Source organism: Lagenorhynchus albirostris, chromosome 10 (assembly GCF_949774975.1).
Source record: "Lagenorhynchus albirostris chromosome 10, mLagAlb1.1, whole genome shotgun sequence".
Taxonomy (NCBI): Eukaryota; Metazoa; Chordata; class Mammalia; order Artiodactyla; family Delphinidae; genus Lagenorhynchus; species Lagenorhynchus albirostris.
The window spans coordinates 24,612,328-24,634,740 of NC_083104.1; the positions used below are offsets into that span (position 1 = coordinate 24,612,328).

Genomic DNA, 22,413 nt, shown 5'->3' on the forward strand with positions numbered 1-22,413 from the left:
AGACCATATGATGGGGAGATTTGCTGTCTTTGGGGTTGGGAAATGCTTCCCATGGAGAAGCATTATAGTATTGAGATGAGGTCTGGTGGTTGAGCTAGAGTTAGGTTGCTAGATTTAGCAAATAAAAATACAGAATACCAGTTTTGCATTTTATCTGGCAGCCCCACATGGAGTTAGCTTTAGCCTATGTTGGTAGTGGTGGTGATAAGTTGACTGAATCTTGAGATATATGTGTGATTGTGTGTGGGGGGGGTATGCTCTTTTATTAGTATAAGTATCTTAGAAAATACTGTAATTTTTAGAGGAGTTACACATTGTTTTATCAACAGTATGAGATGTTTACGTGGACTTGGGGATTGGTTATCATAAGAAGGAAGTAGAAGATTCAGGTGATGATATTCTTCCTAGGATGACTCCTAGTTTCTGTCTTAGAAAACTGGGTAGCTGCTGGAACCGTTTGCTGAGATAAGAAGCGCTGGAAAAGGCCAGATCTGGTGTGTGTGGTGGGGGGAGTGGGGTCAGGGGCTCCATGATGAAATTTTCCACCCCCATCAGCTATAATGCCTGGTATATGACGCATACCCTCCAACAGAGTAGAGGCCCTTCCTCACTGTGTAAGGAGCCTAACTATTGCCCCTCACAAGGTATAAAAGTTGTGAGTGGAGCTCATAATTGGTCTTGGCTCTGCAATTTGAACCAGCTTCTCATTCTGTCGCTGGACGGAATCAACATCAAGGCAAGGCAAAGAAGACAAGACTAAATGTGTCTTTCCTCCTTGGCCCAACTTCCTAAGTGTGACAGTGAGCTAACGTATTTGATAAGGCTCTTGATATAAATCAGTGGCACCATCTCCTTTTTGCCTTGCTTTCTTTTTTGTTTTTCCTATCTACATTTGTGCTCAGTAAGACAGGTTTCTGCCTCAGCCAGCCCTTGGGGCTCCTCCGGGAGAGAGTTTACAAGGGATGAACTATTCAGTGGGGTGGTTCCAAACATGCCTGTTTTACAAATGCCTCTGGGTAGAAGAGGCTGATTATACCCTTTGAGCCCTGCAAAGATTGCCCCTCAGCATGGAAGTGCGGTGCCAGTGTGACATTTCCAGTTGGAGTTATGGGTTGCATATCTCTGCATGTTAATTACGAAGGGGGGGTGTCAGCCTTCAATAATGGTACTGTTCTGCTTCCTAGAAGGTCTACAAAAATGCAGCTGCCAAGGGTCTGCTTTGAGGGGACACGGAGGTAAAGCAGGGGTGAAGAGAGTTCTTGTTTGTCATTGAGGAAGACGAGACCATCTGGAGTCCTGTTCTTTGGCAGGCCTCAGCAGCCGTCTGGTGGGATAAGCTCTGTTGGCAAACTCCACCATGCAGTGTTCTCTGTTGGTAACGAAAGAACCAAAGAAAATCTGTGCGACAATTGTCCGTTCCTCTGCCTGTGAAGACAGAGGAGGCAGAGGCCAGGAACGTTTCACTTAATTTTCTGCTCAGAGATCCCCAGCAATTCCTGGAGTCGAGAGCATAGATGATCGGGACAGATCCATGGTTAAATGCCAGTCATCACTTATGCATTGTGTGAATCTGTTTCTTCATCTGAAAATGGGAATATTGATGGATGGTTTTTTTTTCTGTAGGATTGTTAAAGATTAGAATTAGTGAATGTGTGGGAAGTGACCTGGTAGGTGCACAATAAAGGTAACTTTTTGTTAATGTTGTTCTTTATAAATTTATTTATTTATTTATTTATGGCTGAGTTGGCTTTTTGTTGCTGCACACAGGCCTTCTCTAGTTGCGGCAAGTGGGGGCTGCTCTTTGTTGCAGTGTGTGGGCATCTCATTGTGGTGGCTTCTCTTGTTGCGGAGCACGGGCTCTAGGCACGTGGGCCTTAGTAGTTGCGGCGTGTGGGCTCAGTAGTTGTGGTTCACGGGCTCTAGAGCACAGGCTCAGTAGTTGTGCCACACGGGCTTAGCTGCTCCGCAGCATGTGGGATCTTCCCGGACCAGGGCTCAAACCCGTGTCGCCTGCATTGGCAGGCGGATTCTTAACGCTGCACCACCATGCAAGCCCTAATGTTGTTCTTTAAATACATACTTTGATAGCAGTGCCATCTTTTACATAGCAGAGCTGTTATCTGCTCACAGCATCAGGCGCAGTTTGAGATGCTGGGGTTTATTACATGCTACTGTTGTGCCAGCATAATGCTGAGTGCTTTATTCACATGGTCTGTTGACACCTGTCTCTGTTAGGTGGATACTAGTCTTTATACCATGAGAACTGAGACTAGAAAGAGAGAGGTCCTTTACCTTAGGTTGACAAAGCCATTAACTTATTTTGCCCTTTTTTGGTCTTAAATTCAAAGGTAAATGGCACTGGCAAGAACGAACCTCTAATTACAGGACATGGGCTTACTGTCCTTCTGTGCATGCACGTCATAGGTTTGTAGGGTGGAGCGGGTCGGAAAAGGAAGAGTAAAAAGAAAGTGGTGGGAGCCCGGCCACCTCAGGAAGTGTGTGTTGGCTAACATGGGAACTATGGGATGGTCAGGTTCGTGTCTCTTAGAAATGATGCAGGGAGTCTCTTGTGCATACTCTGTAAGGTTTGTGTTTCTCCCATGGCTAGGCTTGGTCTGATGGTGACCAGAGTGGAAATGATTGTTAAGGTGGAGAGTTTCCCTGAAGAGTGGGGTTTTGAATTTAACTGCCTGGGCGTCCAGGTAGGTGGGGTGAGAGAGTGTATAGGGCGGGTGGAGGCAGTGCTGGTTGGAACTGTGTCAAATGGGGGAGTCCATTATGTGTTGAGCAAGCAACTGGCAAAGTGAAGCGATATAGATCTGAGATCATTCAGATAGAATTGATGGACTGGAGAGAAACTGCTGTGAGTCATGAGACTGAAAACCAGTTCCACATTATAGGTGTTGAGGAGCATCCCCAGCTGGGATTTATGGGTGCTGTCTCCACTTGTTTGGTTACTCATCCTGCAAAGAATCACTGAGTGACACTGTGTGCCTGGCACCATGTTTGGTTTGGGAATGCAGTGGTGCACAAAACACATGTGGCTGCTGCCTCCATGGAGCTTACAGTCTAGATGTAAAGACAGATACTGATTCATTAAACAGTCTGATAAATTCAACAGAATTCAAAATTTCAGACCCCACCTTGACCTGCTGAAAGAGAATCTCCATTTAATGTAACTATTATTTGCACAAAGTTTAAAAAACCAATGTACATCTGTGAAGAGCATTTGTGAAGATCATGTTTTAGTCCCATTTTCACCTTTCCAGCATAGTGGCTGGCATAACAAGAGGTTCTTGGTAAGGAAATGAATGAGTGAATACTAAATTTGTACAAAGCGAGAGGCTGTATGGATTTGATTCATTCTGGCCTAAAACTCAGGGTTACGGTCCGCCTTCAATATTTTATCAAGCTCTAAAAATTGATTTGCAGTCCCCATTAATTTTTAAATGTGTGTCAGAAAATATTTTCTTTGGCTTCTTCGTGACCAAAGTGTGTGCGTGTTAATTAAGGCCAGCGATGGCTTTCTCTTGCGTCTTCCCTGCCCTCCCCTCCCTCCCCAGCCACCATCCCTGCTGAGTTGTATTGTAGAACCAGTTCTGAAAATAGTAGCCAGGACTCTCACATTGTCACTTGGGAGGAAGCCCGGCTACCTCAGGAGATGTGTGTCGGCTAACATGGGGACTGTGAGATGGTCAGGTCTCTTAGAAACGATGCAGACTGCCAAGTGATAACCCAAATTAATCTTTTATTCATTTATAATTCTTCAAATGATTTTTATTTAGTACCATTAAGCGATTCATATATTCTTCACAGGAAGTCTCCTGTGTATACTCTCTGTAAGGTTTGTGTTTCTCCCATGGTTAGGCTTGGTCTGATGGTGACCAGAGTGGAAATGATTGATAAGGGTGGAGAATCTCCCAGAAGGGTGAGGTTTCGAATTTAAGTGCCTGGGCATCCGGGTAGGTGGAGTGAGAGAGTATATAGGGCTGGGAGAGGCAGTGCTGGTGGTAACTGTGGCAGATGGGGGAGTGCATGAGCCATCTTGCCCTTGGTTGCATGGAAAGACAACGTGGGATTGTGGCATGACCCCATCGGCCAGAAGTGCAGGGTCCAAAACCAGATTCACCCAAAATCAATTCACTCCAAGACCAGTCTGTGAATTGTAGAGGATTTTTGAGGTTTTCTTCTATCCCTCCGGTGTGCATGCCCCTTTATCTGCCCAGACCTTTGCATTGCAACAGCCTTAGGGCACTCTTCTAGATTGGGGCCCAGGTGTTTGTCTGGCAAGGGCTGGGCAGACCAAGGGTAGGAGCCAAAACCTTTGTGCAGAAATCCTTAATTCAGTGAGTGTGTTCCTGGTGAATTTGGTCACACACTTGTCACCAACATTGCCTATAAAAGACAAATCCAAAGAACCAGACCTTACAGTTTGTCAGGCAGCACCTCCCAGTATATCCAGGTTTTAATCAGAAATATTCAGTTTTTAAATGTTGGTCACTGATTCAGATGATTTTTTTAAAAATATATGCAAAGGAAAGTTGAACCCTCTGCCCTTAGAAACCCACAAGATAGAAGCTTTTCTGTAAAGGTTGTAGGCAATACGGGAAATTAGAAATACTGGAGAAGTTTGAATAATTACATGGTTTCATACTTATAATACCTTATAGTTTACAGGATACCTTCAAGAAAGTTACATCATTTGGGCTTCCCTGGTGGCGCAGTGGTTGAGGGTCCGCCTGCCGATGCAGGGTTCGTGCCCCGGTCTGGGAGGATCCCACATGCCGCGGAGCGGCTGGGCCTGTGAGCCATGGCCGCTGAGCCTGCGCGTCCGGAGCCTGTGCTCTGCGCCGGGAGAGGCCACAACAGTGGGAGGCCTGCGTACCGCAAAAAAAAAAAAAAAAAAAAAAAAAAAAAAAAAAAAGGAAAAGAAAGTTACATCATTTGATTTTCATGATAATCCTGTGATGTTGTTAAAGCTCATGCTACCATTCCCATTGCACAGAGAAAGTGAGACTGAGAGTAAATAACTTGCCCAAGGTTATTTGGTCATTGGCATTGCTTGTTCCTTTACATCAGTAAAGGAATGGTACTCAGTTACCATGTGGCAAGCACTTCAGACACATTGTCTCATTAATCCTTCCAACAAGGTGTAAGGAACCTCATTTTAAAGATTAGAAACATACACTATTAACATTAAGTAGCATTTATCAAGCCTCCCTGTAGTGAAGCCTTTTGTGTGTGCTAAAGGTATGAAATGGACTATCTCATTGCATTCTCATAATAGGCACTCTAGGTAGAAACTCGGTATTCTTAAAATTCCCAATTTTACAGAAGAGGATGAAGATTTTTTAAAAAATGGTTAAATGACTTGGCCAGGGTTATATAACCAATTAGCAGTGAAGTTGGCATTTGAATCCCAGGCTGTCCTCTTCCAAGTTCTTTGTCACTGCCATGTGCCCAGCGCTCCCAATGCCTATACATTAGATTAACCCAAATGAAATTGCTGATACTCGACAGTTTTTCTTTTACAACAGCAATTATGTACGGTTCAACCTATTAATATGTGCTTTTATCTGTCTCCAATTGATCTTAAAACTAATTTCCAGAAAGAGGAAACAATGATGAATAAGTGGGTTTTTGCGAGGAGTTTGTAATTGCATTGAGAAATCTGCTAATCACTTATTAACTTCAGAAAGACCCTGAACTTGACAACTGAGGAAAATCCACACATATTTGTCAAATTTAACTAGAACGTTTCTTTTTCAAACATTTATTTCTGTCCTAAACTGAGGATGCCTAAGTTTTAACTGATTTTTTTTTGCGGTACGCGGGCCTCTCTCTGTTGTGGCCTCTCCCGTTGCGGAGCACAGGCTCCGGACACGCAGGCCCAGCGGCCATGGCTCACGGGCCCAGCTGCTCCGTGGCATGTGGGATCTTCCTGGACCGGAGCACAAACCCGTGTCCCCTGCATCGGCACGCGGACCCTGAACCACTGCGCCACCAGGGAAGCCCTTAATTGATTTTTAAATGATGCTAGTTTCATGAACATTCCCTTGGCTTAATGGCGCTGAAAATGAGTGATAATGATTGCAAAATTATAATTATAAAATTATGAATAAAGGATCCTATCTTTTAGTCACATCTTTCAGTGTAAGATTCTTATTTGCAGACATTGGTCTTACTTTAACCTGTAAGTCAAAAATGTACATGATGTTTTTGTATAATAGTGATCATAAGGAATTAGAATTAGGTTCGTTAGAGGTTTGTCTCATCTCTTGTCCACGGTGAAGATTACTGTGTAAATAGTTAGCTGTTTTACTTACCTAAACCTCACTAACAGTCTTCAGTTCATGAAAATAGTCAATGCTGCAGCTGTGTTCCAACTTCATCAAAGGCACGATTCATCCTGTGGTTGTAACCTCTTTAGAAATGCGGGTTGAGTCTTGGTTCATACATTTGTTCATTCTTCCCTGTGCTTTTGTTAGTCTCTAAAAACACACATGGATGCCTTTTCTTCAAGCTAGTTTTGTTCAATCCCTATACCTTTAAGTTGGAAACCTGAAAGAAGTTTTTTGAAGAGGTTGAAATATTACTTTCTGTGAAAGAACTGTAATGATTGAATTGAATACAAGCCACCACAATGCACTACCAGGTTTCTATTTGGTTTCCTTCAAATTCAAACATGGTGCTCGGTCGTCTACCGCTCTTTTTAATATGCATTTTCAGGGTTCCCCTGCTGCAACATGCTGTTTACACCACTCTCAAAGAAAGTGGGTGCATATACTCATAAATTTGATGATTCAAAAAATATTTCAGAGAAATTGTGTTAAGAAAGAAATTTTAATTATAAAGATAAATTTAATGGATATAAATTCTTTATCACCTATGTGTCTCATGCTGAGCAGCATATTACTGTCTCCTTTTCTTTTTGTGCTTGTATGATAAAATGTGTATTTTATACAATTATGTGCTGAGGTTAGACAATGTGTAAGATTCTTGGGAAGAAACTGTGTACAGGATTTGTTATTATTTACAAATTATACCTTACTAAGCATAGAATTACAAACGTTACTTAGGCATTTTTTTGTTTTTTGGCTGCGGTGGGTCTTTGTTGCGGCGTGTGGGCTCTTCATTGGTGGTGCATGGGCTTCTCTCTAGTTGTGGCACGCAGGCTTAGTTGCACCGAGTCATGTGGGATCTTAGTTCCCTGACCAGGGATCGAACCCACATCCTCTGCTTTGGAAGGCGGATTCTTTACCACTGGACCACCAGGGAAGTCCCTACTTACGATTTTTTTTTTTTTTTTTTTTTTTGCGGTACGCGGACCTCTCACTGTTGTGGCCTCTCCCGTTGCAGAGCACAGGCTCCGGACGCGCAGGCTCAGCGGCCATGGCTCACGGGCCTAGCCGCTCCGCGGCATGCAGGATCCTCCCGGACCAGGGCATGAACCCGTGTCCCTTGCTTCAGGGGCCACCAGAGAAGCCCCCTACTTACGATTCTTTGAAGGACTCAATATGATCTATCTTCCTGGCCTAACTCCTTTGATGTGAGAGGGTGAATGGATCAATGGCATTCTGATGTTGATTTTTTTTTATCATGTAGTCACTGAATATTATTGATTATAAGCTGTATTTTTCAAACTTTGGCCATTCATGACTCACCTTCATGATTTTGTCTATATCTTAACATAGTATCTTTTATTTACTTCAGGTTTTCTTTAAAAGAACTCAATTTTTACCTTAGGTGTTCAAAAGGAAACTCATCGTTACCATTGCTATTATTTACTCAATTAATTTCTTATTAAATTTAGCTGCTTTTTTAAACTTCAGGTTTAACTGCAAGTTTAAAAAAGTCAGTTTTATAAAGTATTGCTTTATCACTTAAGTTTTAGAAGTAAATGTTATATTTTACTACCATCACTTACTAGTTAGATTTTTCTACTGCACATTAAAAATATACACACATTAGGGCTTCCCTGGCGGCGCAGTGGTTGAGAGTCCGCCTGCCGATGCAGGGGACACAGGTTTGTGCCCCGGTCCGGGAGGATCCCGCATGCCGCTGAGCGGCTGGGCCCGTGAGCCATGGCCGCTGAGCCTGCGCGTCCGGAGGCTGTGCTGCACAACGGGAGAGGCCACAACAGTGAGAGGCCCGCGTACCGCAAAAAAAAAAAAAAAGAAGAATACACATATTAAAATAAAAATTAAAATGTAAAAACCCATACAGGCACCACTCAGAGTCACTTAGCACACATGACAGTCAGACCTGCGGCAAACTCTGGGGGAAGTGGCTAAAAGTGAAAATGGGCACTTACTAAACGAGTGACCCATGAGGGGTGCCACTGTCGACACAAGAGTTTCCTCTTAAAACTGAGTGAGGATTTGTTCCAACCACACATGACCTTGAGAGTCAGGCCTGCCATTCAGTTAAAGAGGCGCCACGTGGTGTTCACTTTCCTTTTTAAAAAAATATTGCCCTGGTTCCCTCTTGAGGAGTCCCCTTATTAATGGAGGGTGACCTCAACTTTGTTGGCCTGTAAGGGTGCCGGCAGTAATGAATTTGTTATTTTGTGTGCCACTCTCTCTAAATTGGATTCTGCATTATGCTGGTGCATATATGTAAGAAGGTGACCGATTGAAATTCAAATGTAATGAGGATGAAGCTCTGCCATTCAGCACAGACGCCTTTATTTTTAGCCCTAGTAGGTTCTTTGCCCCATCACAATGCAGCTTTCCTCCTGGCTTCCGAAATCACCATGTCTAACTGGGTAGGACTGACATGTTTTCCAACCCATTCTAGAAATGAAATACAGTTTGTTCTGGTTTTCTAGTTTAAAAAAAATTTTTTTAATGGGCTGAGAGATTTGGATTTGCAGTCTTGAGAGAAACAAAGTATTCTTTCTGAAACATGCAAATGTGTCTCTCCATCACCTAGGAAACTATTATGGGACACCCAAACCTCCTAGCCAGCCACTCAGTGGGAAAGTGATCACGACGGATGCCTTGCAAAGCCTTCATTCTGGCTCCAAGCAGTCAACCCCAAAGCGAACCAAGTCCTACAATGATATGCAAAATGCTGGCATAGTCCACGCGGAGAATGAGGAAGAGGATGATGTTCCTGAAATGAACAGTAGCTTTACAGGTAAAGACCAGATGATGTTCTCCCTCGTTGGACTTAGGGAAGGAGGGCTGGGGGAGGCTTTTGTGAAGAGTTACAAGAAGGTTTCTATTCTCAGGAGGAATTTGGAAGGATCTCCAGAATTCAAACTCTGACCACATGGTGCTTGGGGAAGAGATGGTCTTTTCTCTGGTCTGTTTTTCATGCTTCTTGGCAAGAGTATTTTAACTTCACCCAGCTATCTTAAAGGGGCAGGAGGGCAGTGTTTGTGGAAGGAAATCAAGAATAATGAGCATCCTTTCTTTCTGTTCAAAATGATATCCATAAGAATCTGTTTTGTTCATTCATTACTTAGTCTTGACACTGCTCCATCATAATTATGGCTAATTGCTTGTAAAGACAAATAGGAGAATTTGTTTAATAGTTTAATATCACTTGATGCTGTATGGAAGGCTAGCAGCATCCTTTTTTCTCATACCTTTGCAAGTAGAGATACAATGGAAATAAATCATGTGTTAACTTATGCAAATTCTGCTATATTCCCTAAGAGGGAAAAGATGAAAAAGTAATAAATACTATAAGATTCTATACTGCATATGTATTTTATATTATATAGTATATATTACTCATTGCATTATATTTTTATATATACATTCAGGGCTATCTACGCCCAAGCTTCGGTAGGCTGTATTTTATGAGGAGATCTTCAAGGACAAGTCCTCTGAATAAGGATGTACAGGTTAGGAATTGCACGTTCCCTGGAGGCACCGTTCACAGAGGCTGTGATATACATTCCTTGGGTTAACGCAGTGACCCAGAACTGTTCAGTAATATTTTTGACTCTTTGGGGGTTTGACCTTATATAGTAACTCACAATGTCGCAGCTGAATAAGACATATGAGTTACTCGTCGATAATGTTGTGACTTTGAAGACCGCTTGTTTTTTCTGTTTTTCCTATACTTATTTTCTTTGATATTTTAGAGTTACAGTTCTGTATTTTCCTCCTTGTGCTACCAAGTCTACTAGGATATTTAGAAAAAAGTTTGTGTTAGTTGAATGCTTTCTCCTGCCTGTATGGGCCTTTCTGAAGCCTAAAATTTTTCAAGGCAACAATTTAAAAAATTATTTGATGGCTTATCATTGTAACGGTAACCCAACCCTTCCATAAGAAGCACTAGGGAAAGGAGGAGTCCTGGCTTGCTGTCCTAGCTTTGTTCGTGGTAGCTGTCTTATTATGAACATACTGTCTAACTGCTCTCATCTGTAAAATGACTGGTTAGGATCAGATCACATCTAGGTTCCCCCTTCCAGCTCTAAGAATTCGAGTCCAGGAAAATTTCCATTTTCTCAATTAGAATGCATTAGGCCAGTGGCTGACCTACAGTTGCAATACCTGGAATAAATTTACCCATTGCTACATATTTGTTTATTGAAATCAGTTAATTACATCCACTTCAAAATATTTTATCCGTTTATAGTAGTCCTCGCCGAAATAAAAGCAGATTATGAAAAAAAAAGACAATACTTCCTTGAAGAAAAAATAGCCACTATTTTAATGTCTTGATCTTCCAACAAATAAGAATAGCAAATTATGATATAACCCAAAAATGTAGATGTGGTCACAGAAATAGAAAGACCTTGGGGGTAACATGCATCGAAACAGTTCTGCCAAGCTGACTGGATGGTCCCCAAGAAGCTTGGGTGCCTTTATTTGTCCTCCATTAACTAAGTAGATTTCTCGGTACAAAGCAAGAACAGAGTAGGGATAGTTGAGTGTAGGTCTTGATGCTTTTCCAATTTCTAACCACTGTAAATCTCTGTCTCTAGAAGCCAGGCCTCAGAAAATCTGACCTCACAACATCCCTACTTGAACTCCTGGTGTCGGGGAAAAAAAAAAAAAAAACCACCTGGGCCTGGGTCATCATTTCTAAAGGCAGTCTGATCATTAGTTTCTGCACAAAAAAAGAAAGCCAAGTGGCGCCTGATGGGATGCATGGAGAGAGACTTGATTCTGAGATATACAAGTGATAGGGCATCTTCAATACGGAAGGGATATTTTGAATAAATGCCTCCTCACTTACCAAACTGCAAGTATGACAGGTGACAACATGTCATACCCTGACTCATATGAATTCTTTCAAATAATTGAGACTACCCAGTCTGTGATATGTGTATCAAGCTAGCTGTGTCAAAGCATCTTGCGCTCCGAACCTCTTTAAGTAGCAATCCACCAGCTGCTTCGAGCACAGAGTGGCAGTACCATAATGAAGTCTTGACTTCTGGTTGAGCCATTTGCGATAGAGGCATGAGTGTCAGATTCAAATGTACAAACACTATGGAGCTATTTAAAATGATATTTACCAGGATATTTTTAATAACAGGCTCTTGGTACGATCTCAGCTGACTTCTGCTTGGTTCTTTTGAAGGGGGCACAAAATGTCTAAATAACATGCCTAAATAACATTAGCACTATCTGCTGATAAAAGAGCAGGGAGTTTAAGGCCAGGAGCATCCTGGGGAGGTCGCTTCTTCCTTCCTTCCTTTCTGCAACCAAAGATGGAGGCAGGAGCTGAGTAATGAGAAGTCATCCCAGATTCTCACCGTAGAACTTGACTGTTGAACACAAGGCAGTAGGACAGTCTCCTACAAGTTATGCCCAAATTACAGACCTAAAGGAGGCCCTGGAGAGAGAACACTGTTAATTTGTGCTTCATGAAGGTAGACTTACACTGTTGGGCAAAGCACACAGTTATTTATACAAATAAATTAAAACATTTGTGAAAGTATTTTGTTCATTATAGACAACTTGAAAAATATATAACAAACCACCGCAACTAAAAAGTTGCTGATCCATCCATTAACCACCTCTAAGAGACACCAAAAATGTTATTTAGTTGTGTTCTTAAGCTTGTTTTCCCAACAGCCTCCCTGTTGTTGAACATTAGACTGCTGATGCTGCTTTTTCATTAGCAGTTAATGGTAAGATATTGCTTTGGAATGTCAAGAGATAATGATATTACCAAAAGAGCTAATGGTTCCCCAGTGCTCTGTGGCAGGCACTTTGCTAAGCTCTCATGCATATACTAGGGAGGTCTAATTGCTTGTCCAGTATCGCAAAGCCAGTGAGGGTGAAAGCTGTCATTTCAGCCCAAAAAGTCTGACTCCAGAATCTGCGTGGCTCATCCACTGTGTCATTTGTGTTTTAACTCAAGTTTATTAGCCCTTTGTAGCCTCAAAGGTTTTGACTGGTTATGTACACAGTGAGGGAGGCACATAAATCTGAATGCATGTGTAATTTCAAATAAGCTCCAGAATGTATATTTGACATGAGCTTATGTTGTCAAAGTCACCTTCAAATGCTCCCAAGTGTGTCAGTGTATGTAAATGCTGGGAAGCTTCTGACTTACCATGAATGAACATGTTTTACATGTTTATTTACGGTTATGAATCATTTTCACAGGTATCCTATAAACCTCCTGGAGATCTTGATAGGCTGCCTAAGTATTATCTTCCCCATTTTGCAGATGAGAACACTGAGGAATAGTGTGTGTTAATAAGCTCACTAGACAATGCAAGAATCCAGCCTCCTGTTTGCTTACCCACTCTGTGTTCCAGTAATTCATTCTACCTGTCCTCTTTGGATGCATTGGCAATCTTTAGTAAGAGAGTGATAGCAGTGCTCTTAAATGTTTGGTAAATTAAATGAAAGAGTTTTTGAAGTCAGAGCATGTGTAAAGTCAAAGCCATGATTAGGACTGTGAAATTTTGGAATCTGCTCTATGTGTGCCCCAGTCTCTCATTTTTGGACTTCTGATTTTCTTTCAGAGAATGAGATTGTTTTAAGGTTCTCCCGAACTAGAAGGAAGAAACAGAAAACCAAACATATCAGTTGTATACATTAAATATCTGTCACCTTTTTTGAACAATTAACCAGATGGGAGGAATTCTTTGACAATGTACATGTGTATCAAATCATCACAATGTGAATTTTAAATATCTTACAGCTTTGTCAATTATACCTCAGTAAAGCTGAAAAATTAGTATCTATAGCTTTTTGTATGTCAATCATATGTAAATAAAGCTTTTTTTCTTTAAGAAGACACTGAAAACATATAAAATAAAATATATTTGGATAATTTAAAATAAGGTCTAGTTGCTGGAGGGATTTCTTATTTCTCTAGTAAATTAAAATTACATGTATATTTTTTCAGTGAGCTAATATTCCCTTCATGTAGTCGAGGTTTTGAAGTACTGGCAGGACTTTTTCCTCCCCCCTTCTTCCCCTCCCCTTTCCATGAATCGTGTACCTTCAGGATTAAACCAAGTTGTTTCTCTTTTCATATGTAGTGGCCCACCTGTGGCCACCACCCTTTTGCTGTTACATCCAGTTTCTATTAAAATAGGTTAATTAAAATGTTTCAGTAAAATTATTGGAATGTCTACTATTGTCCCAGCACTTCTCTGACTCTTAAATATCATATTAATAGATGATCACCTCGACCCTTGGTGTTTCCAGTAGCACATCCAAGTCCTGAGCTCTGTTGAGCACTCGCTGAGCTCCAGGCACTTCTGCAGGCGTTTTTCATGTAGTTCCCTTTTTGTGGTGTGTGTGTTATGCCCATTTTACAGATGAGGAAACAAATGCTCAGAAAGGTAAAGTCTCTTCTAAAGTCACATAGTTAGAAATAGGCACACTATAATTTGTTCTGTGGTTTGCTGTCAAATCCATCCTTTTTCTGCCTATTTGTAATGAATTGGCAGCCTGAGGGCCAGCTCTGACCTGCAAACAAAATTTAATAATAACAACTTTAATGAATAAGATGATGTTTACTGTACTGAGTGCTTTACATAAACTAGTCCTCCCCACAACCTTATGAGGTAAGTACTGTTATTATGCCCACTTTACAGATAAGGAAACTAAGGCACATAGAGGTTGAGTGTGTTTCCCAAGTTAGTCAAGAGCAAAGCCAGGATTCAAACTCAAGCGTTCTGGCTTCAGAGTCAGTGCTTATAATCACTATCTTTCATTTTCTTGCTTGTGCTACACTGCTTTATTTTTAAAAGGAATTAGGATTGGAAAATTAGAAGGTTTTGCATAAAAATATAGATTTCCACCTTCTCTTGAAAAAAATCAGAAATCCGGAAACCCTGAGTACACTTTTCCCCAGGATGCTAATTGTCTGGCGCTGAGTTCTCTGCTCCTTTCAGAAAGGATACACCCTCTCCAGTGTTCTAGACATACATCATTTGTGTCTCCGACCTGGCATCAGTGGTCATAGGAATTTGTACCCCGAGGCTGCACCGTACCCTGTCACATTGCCAGCTGAGCAAAACCCCTCCTAGAAGCTAAAGGTTCTAGTGATTTTTTTGTTGTTGAGCAATTTTTGTATCTCTGTCTTCAAAGTGTAATGCTTGTACTTGAATCTCCATCACCTGGGTGCTCTCAAAATACACGTTTTTGAACGTAATTCCAAATCTGTTGTCTGAAGTAGGGAGCCATGTCTGCATTTTAGCAATCTCTCCAGGGACTTCACTGGTAGCACAGTGGTTGACTCCACACGCCCAATGCAGGGGGCCTGGGTTCGTCCCTGGTCAGGGAATTAGATCCCACACGCATGCTGCAACTAGGAGTTCACATGCCACAACTAAGGAGCCCACATGCTGCAGCTAAGGAGCCGGCGAGCAGCAACTAAGGAGCCCCCATGCCACATCTAAGACCTGGTGCAACCAAATAAATAAATAAATATTAAACAAAACAAAACAAACAAACGAAAATCTCTCCAGCTGATTCTTACATACACTTAAGCTTAAGAAGGGTACCTTCCAATGATGTACCAGAAATGAATACATTTTCCCTCCTAGAGAATTAAGGGTGAATCTCTTAATTCTTGCCATGTTTTGCATTTTTGCTATTGATTAGTAATTTCAAATTTTTTCTTCCATAGTGGCCTAATTTCCTCTTTTTCCTTCAAACTTGTTGTATTAACCTGCACTCATTGATGCAAATTGTAAAATCAACTCAAATCGGTTTCAGCAGGAAAGAGAATTTAGGAGATCAAGCAATTGAAGAGGCCAGGAGTACATGAAATCAGAGAGGCTTCATCAGGGGTATTAGGCGACTTTCTCTGTATTTTATCTCTGCTTTCCTCTACATGAGTTTAATTTTCAGACAAGTCTTGCCAAGCTTTACAACATGGGAATCTATCAGCTTAATAACTTCAGCATCAAGAGGCTACCTCTTGCTTGATAGTTCCAGCAGGCACTTCCATGCCTACATTAGTTTGCCTTGGACCATGTGCTTGATCCAGTCATAAAGGCAAGAGTGATATGGGTGTGACTTGGGCCCACTGCATGAACTTGGAGTGGGTATAGTCAGTCCCCACCTGGACCACATGGACCTTGAATGGAAGAGATGATTTCCAAATGGAGATCTGAGCGGTTGTACCAGAAGACGAGGGGATAGATGCAAGGCAGGGAAAGGCCACTCGGCCTCGTCAATGGCGGTGGATTTTTGGTGGAGGTGGTTATTTAATAGGCTTGACATGTCCTCCATCCAACTTTTGGATTACCTTTATTCTCATGTGTGTTGTTGGGAGCTATTGATCGGGGGAAGATTTGAAAACAGCCTTTTATTATTCCTCAGTCTGCTTTGAGTAAATCAGAAATGTCTGCAGGAGAATTACTGTGGGAGATAGAAAATGACTACATCCCCAGATTAATATGTTTTAAAGCCCCATGGAGATTGAGAATGTCAACAATGCCGTTTGTGGAGACTTCGATGACATCACCTCTTGATGGTTCTAGTTAATAAGAAGGCAAGGAGACTCAGGTACTTAGAGCCTTCAGGACTCAAGTCAAAGCAGTCCACCAACACAATACTGTTCTGGAGGTAACTGTCCTGGTTTTCACAGTAACATTCTCCTCACTTTTCCCAAGGAGGCTAGAATCTGACTCAGTGGTAGAGCTGTCTTTATATTCTAAACTTTTTGGAATTGATTTTTTTCTTGCCTCCAAAAGTCCTCTTCAGTCATGAAACCAAATGATACCTACGGGATGAGAGTGCAGCTCAGTCTGTGACCTGATGGCCTTCTTAGTTTAAGGGACTTGAGGGTTTGAGTCATGAATGTGTTTCTTCTTTGATATTTCCAAGATTGTGAGCAATTCATTATTTGAGCATGTTTTTCCCTTCTTTCTTTTTCAGTAAAATCAAGTTGATTCATCATTTTGATGTTTTCTATTAAAAGAACTTTCATCTAAATAAAACAGTATAGTCGATGTCCAGCAATTAGGAAAGGATGAAGGCTTTTAAGAATATAGATGCCCACAGTTGTGAACACCTCAGTTTGGGGTATGATTGACGATGGTTTTTTTCTCTCCCCATGATTAAACAGCCGATTCTGGTGACCAAGAAGAGCACAGTCTTCAAGAAGCAACGCTCCCGCCTGTCAATAGTAGCATCATCGCCGCTCCCATCACGGACCCTTCTCAGAAGTTCCCTCAATACCTACCTCTTTCTGCAGAGGATAATTTAGGTCCTCTACCTGAAAACTGGGAGATGGCCTATACCGAAAACGGAGAAGTCTATTTTATAGAGTAAAGTACCATTATTTCTACCTGAATCTCTCTCTCTTTTTCCATTTCCCTTCTTTCTCTTTCTCTAGCAGCTACTGATGTAAATTTATTGTAAAAGGACTGATCGTGTGCTGATGGTCTTCTCTCCTACGATTTAACGAGCCTTGTACAAAAAAAGCAATTAGCATAACATCCTAATCATTGAAACTGAAGAGCTGGAGGAAGCACAAGATTAATAATTTCCCTAAAGAGTTAGACAACTAAACTATGGTGTATATATAAATTATGGTATTATATATGAAGAATATATCTAGCTGCTTAGAATATATAAATCCTTTGCTTATTTTTTCTTAATTGGGTTGTAGTTTCCTTTTTTTTCTTTTTTGAGTTTTAAGAGTTCTTCATATATTCTGGATACAATTCCTTTATTATATGTGTGATTTGCAAACATTTTGTCCAAGTCTGGCTTTTCTTTCCATTGTCTTAACTGTGTCTTTTGAAGAGCCAGAAGTTCTTAATTTTTATGAAGTCTAATTTTTCACTTTTTTTTCCCCTTGTGGATTGTGTTTTTAGTGTAGAAGCTAAGAAATCTTGGCCTAACTCAAAGTCAAAATGCAGTCTTTTTCTGCTATATTTCTTTTAGAAGTTGTATAATTTACATTTAGGTCTGTGATCCATTTTAAGTTAATTTTTTTGCATGGTGTAAGGTATAAGGATTGAAGTTTGAGAATATAGAGATGTGAAAAGTCTTTCAAAATTAAAAACTTAATATTATGTAGTTAAATATTTAACAAATAACCTGTACTGGAAAGGAAAAAATTACATAAAACTGAAACCATTCTAGAAAATCTAAGATAATGTAATTTCTTAACCAATACTCAATTTTTTAAATGTTGTACTTTGGCTCTATTGTTGAGATTCCCTATTAAGATTCACCATAGTTTTATGTACCATAAAAAAGAAAAACAAAATGATCAATTAATCTATAAAATAATTAAAAACATAGGTAAGTCTGTTCTTCTCAAATACTGTGTGTTGGCCAAAAAGTTCATTTGGGTTTTTCCATAAGATGTTGCAGAAAAACCCGAAAGAACTTTTTTGGCCAACCCAATAGATTAACGTTGAAGATCTGCTGTTCAGGGAACAATAACAAAGGACATTTTTGAATAACATATGAAGTGTCTCACCTTTGTAAAATACATGGGCATATACACATATCTGCTGTGTTATTATATGTATATATTTGTTTTCCATGAATATGTAGATATAGTTCTATGTCTAGAAAAATTCTGGAAGTATCTATTAACACTTGAGTTTGAGTTAAGTAAGGAATTTAAAGAATTTATTTTCTTAACTACATTATACATGTCTGTGGGGTTTGAATATATATTTCCACTCAAATAATATTCTAGCATATATTTTGTAATTAGAAAAATCAGCAAGGGTAAGAAAGTATAATTATCCTAAGGACATGGGAGTGAGGGAAAAGGCTTGGGTCTCGTAACACCCTCTTTCAGAACTAACCTAGGAAATCGGAGATGAGTGAACTATACCTCCTGGGTTATTTTCCAACCAGAAGGAGGGGACAGTCCATATTTCTGTCTTCATGCTCATGACAAATGCTGACTGCAGACAGGGGTGGATGATGAAGTCTTTTCCTGGGAGTTAGGGAAGTATAGTGGTTAAGAGCTCCCCTAAAAACTCATGTTGTTTCTACCCCTTACTATTTATATGATCTTGGGAACTTGAGTTTGCCTCTCTGCATCTCAGTTTTCCCTGTGTGTAGAAGGACATGAATGTTGTGGATCATGCCTACCCTGTCACATTTTCGTGAGAGTTAGATGAGGTAATGGATGTAAAGCGTGGGCTAGTATTAATTACTGAGCATTATTGTTACTGTTACCATTTTTATCATCATCATTTGGTTACCACAGAGGAGTTTAAATGTTATAAAAATGGATGTCACCTATAAGCTTAGAATTTTGTACTTAGCTTTTGCAATAAATTGCCTTTAAAGTTATGTCCATTAGTAAGGAAAAATTACGTTGAGCAAAGGAAAATATAACAGAGGAATTCCTAATACAGAGTAATATGTGAAACTCAAATTTTTAGAAAAGAATGTATCGAAAGGGGCTTCCCTGGTGGCCCAGTGGTTAAGAATCTGCCTGCCAATGCAGGGGACACAGGTTCGGGCCCTGGTCCGGGAAGATCCCACATGCCACAGAGCAACTAAGCCCGTGTGCCACGACTACTGAGCCTGCGGTCTAGAGCCTATGAGCCACAACTACCGAGCCCTCGTGCCACAACTACTGAAGCCCGCACACTGCAACTACTGAAGCCTGTGCACCTAGAGCCCATGCTCTGCAACAGGAGAAGCCACCGCAGTGAGAAGCCCATGCACCGCACACTGCAACGAAGGGTAGCCCCTGCTCACCACAACTAGAGAAAGCCTACGTGTGGCAATGAAGATCCAACGCAGCCAAAAGTTAAAAATAAATAAAATAAATTTATTTAAAAAAAAGAATGTATCAATAGTTTTGCTCAAGACTGACTTGATGAATTTGAAAAAAGAAAGTTGGTTATTTTGATGGTTAGTGAGGACTGTGCTTAGTAAAAATGGTTAGTAAAGACCCAAGACTGTGGCTGATTTATAGGAGAGTACAGTGATTTGCTTACTTTTCATAACCTAATTTAGCTTTTAACCAATGCCAGGCCAATCTTCATTGGCCTAATGTTTAATAGAAAATTTAGGCAAAAGTATGGCTTATTATGACAACTCTGTGATTTGGTCTGCAGCTATCAAATTCTGTAGATATTAAATTATTAGATACACACCATTTTTATTTTAGCCTAAATTATATATCCTGGTTAATGAGATTTCAGGTGCCCTTCATTCTGAAGAACTTCATCTTAGAGTATCTTACATTGAATAGCAAGTTAAATTTCTATAGAATCAGATCTACCTTGTTTTACATATATGTGTCTGTGTTAGCTTTACAGTTTATGGGAAATCTAAGAAATACCGGAATTTAAGAACATTAAAAAAGTAAGCATGGACTTACAAACTCTGGATATTATAAAGAAAACGGACATAAGAAGACTTCGAAAGGAGATAAAAATAAGGCAGACTGGCTGGGGAACTTGGGATCACAGAAATGACAGGTGGTGAGTTCCCTGAGTTTTTGTTTTACCTCATATAACTCGGACTTGGAACTGAAGAAGCTAGTAATTCAGAAACACCAACAAGTGGAGACCAAAAAACAAAGCCCTCATAAAAGCCTACTCTCTCTAGCCAGAGGACCAGGAAGGGGTATCCTGCAAGGCAGGAAGCTTTTATTGAATAACTGCTGGGCTTCAGCCAACAAGACACAAAAGCCTGTGCTCCCACCTCTACCAGCAAAGATCAGTGAGAAGCCTAGTCCTCTACCCTTCACAGGATATAACTAGGATCTCAAACCTCCCTGCAAGTGTGGTGTCCAAAAAGGCTCAGAAGATAACTGGGACTTTGTAGCCCGGCAGTAATGAGCACTCCCCCTTTCTTCATCTAACTTCAATGGAGACCACGTTGGGGGAGCCTGGATGCCCATCCTGACATGGCAGTAACAAGGCAGCCTCTCTCCCCACTGGGGTAGTGGCAGAGGAGGTTTGGTGAAGAGTCAGCATTTTTACCACCAGTGGTAAAGTGGCCCCCAGCCTCCTCAGAGAGTTAGTGGGAACAGTAATAAGGCACTCCTACCACTCCCAGCCAAGCTGGTGTCAGAAGAGCCCTAGTGTGGAGCTGGAATTCCCATCTCTACCCAGTAGTAACAAGGAACTCCTCACCCTCTTGGGTGGGATACAGCCAAAGGAGTGATGAGAGGTAAATTTATAGCACTACGCATATATATTAGAAAAGAGAAGTCTCTAATCAACAATCTGAGCCCCCAATTTAAGAGCTTAGAAAAGAAAAGCAAATTAAATGTGAAATAAGTGGAAGGAAACAATAAAGGGCAGAAATTAATGAAATCAAAAGCAAAAACAGCAGAGATAATCAATGAAACAACCGGCTGATTCTTCAAAAAGATTAATAAAATTGAAGAACCTCTAGCAAGATTGACAAAGAAAAAATTAGAGAAGGTGTGAATTACCAATATTAAAATTTAAAGAAAGAATTACTGCCGACCCTGAAGACATCAGAAAGATGCGAAAATGCTGTCAGAAAGTGTGGACATATAAATTTGACAACTTAGATGAAATAGACCAAATTCTTTGAGAAGCATGATCTACCACAACTCATCCAATATGGAATAGGTAATTTAAATAGCCCTAATGAATTTATAATTTAAAAACTCTTGAAAAAGAAAATTCTGGAAACCAGATGATTTCACTGGAGAACCATTCAAAGAAGAATTAAATTTCTACACAATTTCTTCCTGAAAATAGAAGAGGAGGAACACTTCCCAATTATGTTTAAGAAGCTAGTATTAAGTTGTTACCCAAATCAAACAAGGATAGTCCACGAAAAAAAAAAAAAGAAAACTGCAGAGCAATATCCTCTGGAATATAGATGCAAAAACCTATAACAAAATATTAGCAAATAGTAATCAATAATACAGAAAAAAAATTATACACCATGCCCAAGTGGGAAGTATTCCAGGGATACAAGACTGGTTCAGTATTTGAAAATTTAATCAATGTAATCCACCATATTAAGACCCCAGTAAAGAAAAAAACCAATCACATGATCTTTTTTATTGATGCAAAGTATTTGACAGAATTCACTCATTCATGATAGAAATTTCTCAGGAAAATAAGAACATAGGGGAATTTCTTGAGTTCATAAAGAACATCTATAAAAAACCAACAGCTAACATTATACTTAATGGGGAAAGACAAAAAACTTTCCCTGCAAGATTGGGAATAAGCCAAGGATATTATCTCTTACCACTCTTATTCAACATTTTACTGTAATTCTAGCCCTAAATAAAAGGAAAGAAAAGACACACAGATTATCTATCTAGAAAATCACCAGAAATGTACAAGACAGTTCTAGAATCAGTGAGTTCAGCAAGATAAAAGATAAGCATACAAACATCAGTTGTATATCTATATCCTAACCATGAACAAGCAGACAACAAAATTCAAAAGAAAATGTAATTCACATTTACTTTAAAAAAAAACGCCACTTAGGTATAAATCTAATGAAACATGTATAGGATTTTGTATGCCGTAAACTACAAAATACTGATGAAAGAAATCAAAGAAAGTCTAAATAAATGGAGAGACCTACTCTATTCATGGATTGAAAGACTCAGAATTGGTATAGTGAAGATGTCAGTTCTCCCCAAATATGTGTACAGGTTTAATATAAATCCTGTGGAAATCTCAGTGAGGCTTTTTGTTAGTATAGACAAGTTTATTCTAAAATTTATATAGAAAGGCAAAGGAACTAGAATAGGTAAAACAGTTTTGGAAAAGAAGAATGAAGTCACAGTAATCAGTCTGGCCTATATCAAGGCTTATTAACTAGCCACAGTAATAAAGGCTGCGTGGTATTGATGAAGAAATAGACACATAGATCAAGGGAACCCAGAAACAGGCCCACAAATGTGTCCAACCGATTTTCAACAAAGAATGCAAAAGCAATTCAATGTAAGGAAGATCGCCTTTTCAATAAAATGGTGCTGGAGCAAGTGTATAGCCAGAAGCAAATAAATTAACCTCAGCCTAAACCTCATGCCTTA

General features: G+C 40.1%; 1 protein-coding gene across 18 annotated transcripts in view; it reads left to right on the forward strand.

Moving 5' to 3' along the window:
* MAGI1 (membrane associated guanylate kinase, WW and PDZ domain containing 1) overlaps nt 1-22,413 on the forward strand; it is a 621,597-nt gene that overhangs the window by 486,606 nt on the left and 112,578 nt on the right. For all 18 annotated transcript variants that reach the window (XM_060161416.1, XM_060161414.1, XM_060161418.1 and 15 more), the window contains exons 4-5: nt 8,935-9,141; nt 16,510-16,711. In XM_060161416.1, the coding sequence (XP_060017399.1) occupies nt 8,935-9,141; nt 16,510-16,711 (409 nt within the window). The remainder of the gene's footprint in view (nt 1-8,934; nt 9,142-16,509; nt 16,712-22,413) is intronic.